The 6,000-nt window shown below is 56.7% G+C and overlaps 1 protein-coding gene across 1 annotated transcript in view; it reads right to left on the minus strand.

Annotated features, from left to right (window-relative positions):
- The window catches only part of CCND2 (cyclin D2), a 29,070-nt gene that overhangs the window by 18,751 nt on the left and 4,319 nt on the right, over window positions 1–6,000 (minus strand). Inside the window, exon 3 of the mRNA XM_006172034.3 lies at window positions 5,022–5,181. Within this exon, the coding sequence (XP_006172096.1) occupies window positions 5,022–5,181 (160 nt within the window). The remainder of the gene's footprint in view (window positions 1–5,021; window positions 5,182–6,000) is intronic.

The following is a 6,000-nucleotide window of genomic DNA, read 5'->3' on the forward strand; positions in this document are numbered from 1 at the left end:
GTGTGGCTGTGAGGGTTAAAACCACCCCTGCACACACACAGTGACTCGTTCGCCACCACCACCACCGTGCCCTCCACTGCTCTTGCTGCCGGGTCTCCCTGTGGGGCAAGGAGCGGCCAGGTCTGCCTGCCGCAGTGGCTGTTCAGCTTCGGGAGGGGCGAGGAGAAAGGCACCCAGCCTCGCTGGACTGCAGGCCAACCTGGGCAGGCCAGGAAGGACGAGGGCGCTGTGCTTCCTGGAGAATCTATCCTCCTGTGCATGTGTCTCAGAAATGACCTCACTGGGTCCTCAGGACCTCCTGCTGCTGTGTCACAAGGAGAACCTGAGGGCCCACGAGAGACAGGAAAGAGCCCGAGCACACAGTGAATGAAAGATAGGGATTCCCAGCACATCGTCCACACTTAGATGCGGCGCCCACAGTGAGGGCACCTCGCCTTGCTCCCTGCATCCTGTGGCGGTGGTGACACGCCCTAGGGGAACTCCGGCCCCCAGGCAGGCACCGAGGCAGCTCTGGTGGAGTCTTGCACGATGCTCGTGCCAGTGGTGGTGATGGTCGGCCGTTTCCAACGTCTGCTCTTCCAGGAGAGGCGGTGACACTGTGACTGGTTAGGGGGTCTGTCTGATGTCACCACAGGCGATGAGCACTGGCTCTGGGGTCAGACGGGGATGCCTGCCCTCCAGATCTGGCTCTTGACGACTTGCCAGGGATTGAAGAGCTCGGCCACGCCACCTCCCACACTCCACCAGGGAAGTCAGGGCACAAGTGGAAGGAAAGCACCACAGAGAGGACACTGGCTCCGGAGTCAAGAGACGGGTCTGGTCCCAGCCAGGTTACCAACTCACGTGACCTCACGTAAGCTGCCGAGCCTCTCAGGGTGCCAGAGGAGCCCAAAGGCCGGGCAAGGGCAGAGACTCGCTCTGTATTCAACAAATTCGGAGGGTTTCATGAGGCAAGTATTCTGAGCTAAACGGATCTGGTAACACCACATGGGGCCACCGGGTGGTATGGTGGTTCGGGCAGCGGGATACCACATGGCTGACCGCGTGGTTTGGGTCCCAACCACAGCTTGAAAAACACGCCAGGCCAAATGCGTGTGTGCCCCAAGCCCTGAGAGGAGCACCCCTTCGGGGACTGTGGTGTAACTATCCCTGCTGAGGTGTTTTCTCACTCTTTCTCTCTCCATCTACCTGATGGGCACACACGGCTTCTAGTAAAAAGTACAATCAATAAACAGCTAGTTAGCCGGGAGGGACAGCGTAGTCCTGCCTGGTACATCCAACGCTGCGATTTTAGCCTAGGTGGCCCTGGCTCTGAAGTTCCAAAGTGACTGCTTTAGCTTTTGTTCACCACTAGGGGGAGAGAGGCACTTGTTCTAAGGCCAAGGGGAGCCATGAAGCCCAGGTCAGGCTGTTTCCCCCTTCCTTTCCCTTCCTCCAACCTGCAGTCCGGGGAAGTTCGCAGGACCAGAAAAGGGGTGTTCATTCAGCACACCTCACCTGCCACCCCCAGGACAGGCTCAGTACCCCATGTCCTGTGGGGCACGGGAAGCCCATGCGTGCACGTCCAAGGCCGAGGAGGGAGGCTGGCTGGCCTGTTATTCATTCATCCTCCAGCCACATGGGAAGTGAGACAGGCGTTCACAGAAGAACTGAGACTCCTGGCTCAAGACCCACTTCCCCTGGGCCCCTTGATGCTCTGCTGTGGAAGCAGATCAGAGGCACACGGGTGGAAAGGTGGGTTTCAACCTGTCTTTCCCTGCAACTACCTGGGCCACACTCCATCCTGGATGGAGAGTCCCGCCGTCTCATTCCCCTGAACTATACTGCCTTGCAGCAGCTTGAGTACAGAAACTAAGGGATGGCCTGGGTGCAAGGCAGGGACAGTTGTCATCATAGTGTCAGCCTCAGGCTACTGTGCGTGGGCACAAACAGCTGGGTGCAACCCCTGAGTGGTCACCAAACGCTACAAGAGGGGGTGTGGGGTGCCCCTCCTCCCCAGCCCTGTGCCCAGGGTGAGGTCAGTGCCATCGGGTCTTCCAGGCTAGCTGGCGTCATCCTCCGAGGGTGACATCATGTCTCAAGAATCCAACGTCAGGGTGCGATCTGGGACTCCCCATGGTTTTCTTTCCTGGTGTGGAGCCCTGAGGCTTCAAGCAGATGGGCAGCCAGACTCAGTTCTGTCTCCCCCATACCCACAGCTCTTGCATGGGGACGTCAGCACCTGTAAGACCCCATCTCCAGCTCCCCACAGATGCAGCACCGAGTACCAGGTGGTTGAGGAGCTTCCCCCCCACCCCGAACCCTTGCCTGCACAGGTTAAGGACAGACAGGAGGCACCATTCTGCACTGCCGCCCTCTTCCTGCGGAGCCGGGTAAGGGAGAGCGAGCTGGCCGCCCTGCTGTGGCCCCTCTTGCTCTCTCCCCTCTCACATACATACGCTCTCCACGCGTGCTGCGGACCGACTGCCAGCTCTTTCACAACCGGCTTGCTTTTCCCATGAACCAGCCACACGGCTGCGCTACGCCCAGCTCCTGTGCACCAGCCCCCTTCCCAGGCAACCTCCAGGACCCTGGCTGCAGCACTGTGCCAGCTCCGGGCAGCTGAAGGCCGGGACAGGGAGAAGGGCCACGGTGGTGGGCAGGGGCAGGCAGGGAGCGCTAGCACAGGTCGGAGCAGCTGGTGTTTTCATGCCTTTGGTCCTCAGCTACCTGTGCCTACTACTCCCAGACAGTGCTGGGTGCCGGGGCTCTCACCTCCCGGGAGTGTTTCTCGGGCAAGGCTGCCTGCTGTGAACCCCCACATGGCAGGGGTTCTAAGTGACTCAGGTGCCAAGTGCAGACCAGGGAGAGAAGAGCCTTGTGAGACAGCAAGGTTTCTAGATGCAGGGAACTTCTGCAAACCTCCCGCTGCACTGACTGGTAAGTGCCTGAAGTGGGCATGTCTGTACTTTCCATCTGGCTGCTGGTGCTCTTTCTCCTATCTTCCCCACCCTCACTGCACTAGCTCAGGTCCCTAAAGGGGGTCTTCAGGACCGCCTCTGCCTCCCTGCGGACCTTGGCCCTGAAGCCCAGGCTCCCTGTACTGGCCTCAAAGTTGGCAGCTACCCCGAGGATCTGGGCAAGAAGGCCCTGGGTGGGGGATGGGCTCCCTGACTTCAGAGAATGGGCCTATACAGATCTGGGGACCTGCCCACGCCTGGGTAATTCCACCCAGCACCCTTACCCCAGTCAGAGACCAGAGAGGAGGGAGAAGCCAACAGACCCCAAAGATTTGCCAGTCAAGAGACAAGGTCAGCGCAGAACTCTGGCTTTCAACAGCTGGGCAATGGGGGAGTTGAGGGTCAAGGGTCAGCTGTCCCTCGGCCAGAGAGAAAGGATTGGCCGGCCCCTCCCCCACAATGAATCAAGACTAGAGAGGGCAGGGACAGCTGAGCCTGGAAGTCAGAATGACAGGTCAGCGAGGGACTGACCTCAGGGCTCAGGCCAGACAGCGGAAGGGAAGGAGGGAAAGACAGCAAGGGTCCATGGACGTTCGCAGGCCGCCCTCAGGCCGCAGGGAGGGCAGCCCACCCTCCCCCAAAGGCCGGCAGAGCACATGTGCGAGCCGAGGCCAGTCTGGCTCAGGAAGGCAGGACAAGGGGAAGTGGGGCTCGGGACAGTCACTAGAGATGGTGACGGCAAAGCACGTGGACCTGCCAGAACAGAGCAGGCACCAGAGGCTGCGGCACACGCCGCCTGGGCCCGGGCAGCCGGGCTGAAAGCGCGGTTCAGTACCGGCATGCCGCCGTCCTGCGCTGGCATCTCGGTTTACAGAGCACTTTCCCTCCAGTCTCTTCTTTATTTTCATGTTCCTAACCGCTCTGAAAAGGTCTGCCTGGATGTATCACTTTGGAGAGGAAGGTGCTGAGGTTGAGAGGTTAAACAGTCTGTCCAAGGTCACCCACTGATTAAGGAGCAAAGCTTGACCTTTGACTGTGAACACAGAGAGTATACACTATTGCATATTATATAACTGTCTGCACAAACCCCCGCATAAAGTGTAACAAGGTACTGAACACAGTGACCTCCAGCCCTACCTATAAACTGAACATGTGTACACTGATCATTTCTAGTGGCACGTCTGAGCTGAACCACCCCTAACAGTCTGCCAATGGGACCTAACACTTCTGGCTGGGAAAACAGAAACTCCTGACAGCTCTGCCCTAAATGATTAAGGTCCCAGGGTCTCTGCCATGGCCACCACCAAGACGAAACAGCAGAAACCAGTCAAGGTTCAGCTCAATTAGACACTCACATCACTGCCTTCAGCTTATAAGGAAAGTGCACAGAGTGGGCCAGTAAGTAAGTATGTATCGATCCTGGGCTCAACCCGGTGGGTGGAGGGTAGAAAGCTTTTAACACCCCAAAAGCCAGTTGCAACCTTCAAGCCTGCAAAACTGTGGCTAGCCAGTGCAGCATCGGAACCAGTGCAACACCAGAAGGGGAATCCTGGCTGAAAACCAGGAGGGGCACTCCCCAGCAGGCAGTGGGAACAGGCAATAAATGCCCACAGGAAAGAGAACTCCTCTGCTCTCCTTCAGGTCTTATCAGGGCAGGCACATTATCTGACGTTGTTCCTTTACCCTATATCTGCCCCCACCCTCACCTCCAAATTTCCTCTTGGGCTTATCTCCAAGCCATCCTTTTCCTCAAAAGATTAAAGATTTAAACACAAGCAGTGAGCAGTATATATAATCTTCAAAGAGCACTTTAGACATCATAAAGAGTATTTTAACAGGCACTAATTTTTTTTTCCCTTACCACACCTGTCCCCATAAACCATTTATGAGTTTAGCAGAGAAAGAGAATATAGCAGGTCAGATAAAGTTAAAGAAAAAGCAACTTGGGAATGAAACCTCAGACTCTAGACTGCTCAGGAGTACCCCTTCCCTGCACACCCCAACCACCTCCTCTGACCCTGACCCCGGCAGCCCCCCCGCACCAGGGCTTCCCAGCCTGCCGCTGCTCGAGGCTGTCCTTACCAGTGGCACACAGAGCGATGAAGGTCTGCGCGTGCTTGCGGATCAAAGACATCTTCTCCCTCTGTGGCGGCAGCTTGCGAAGGATGTGTTCAATGAAGTCGTGAGGGGTGACAGCAGCCAGGTTCCACTTCAACTTCCCCAACACCACCAGCTCCCACTCCTGGAGAGGAAGGTAGGAAGAGAGGGAAGTCTGAAACCCACAGGCTGACCTGCTGTCGGGGCTGAGGGCTGGGATCCAGCCCCGTTTTAATGATGCTCATTAGGACGTGGCTGCGAGATTGCAAGGCGGGCCCACTTGTCAACGTGCCCCTAAAGCTTTGAAGTAGCTGACGGCTCCTCTCAGGCTTCAAATGTCAGACTCCATTGAAAACAGTGACAGCCCAGGTAGCCGCTGCCAAGACCCTACTTTCTTCCATTTCTTTTCTCCTCTGGCTGCCCTAACCGCCCCCCCACAACCTGACTTCCATGCAAGCTGCTGCCTGCCCACCCAGAAAGTCGGCTCATGAGACCCAGCCCAGGTCACTACGGCCCTGTAGGAGTAATTCACTGTTTATGTCTGATTCGCCGAATTAATAGTCTTTTGACTCCTCATGGAAAATGATACTCACGGATAAGCTCGAAATAAGTTGCCTGGCCCAACTCCTTGGCAACTAATTAGCTTGCTTTTGACTTGGTGCCAAGAAATGCCATTTTTCTCTTGGCTGTTAAAACTCTTCCCTCTGACGCATCGTGCGGAAATCTTGGGGAGGAGACGCTCGGCCCTGTCCCCTAAACGTCGCAAACGTCTTTGTCCTCTACTGTCGTGATGAAGGACCAAGATGGACATGAGCAAGCTCATTGACAGAGGACGGTGATGCAGGGCACTGGGCTTGTTCAGAGTCATGGGATCCCAGAACCCTCTCCTGCAGCACACCCCTGGTGAAAACCTCGTCTCTCTCCTTTATTGAGATACTCTCAGTTAACCGTGCTCAGAGGGAAA

This window comes from Tupaia chinensis, unplaced genomic scaffold (genome assembly GCF_000334495.1).
Source record: "Tupaia chinensis unplaced genomic scaffold, TupChi_1.0 Scaffold150288_1, whole genome shotgun sequence".
NCBI lineage: Eukaryota > Metazoa > Chordata > Mammalia > Scandentia > Tupaiidae > Tupaia > Tupaia belangeri.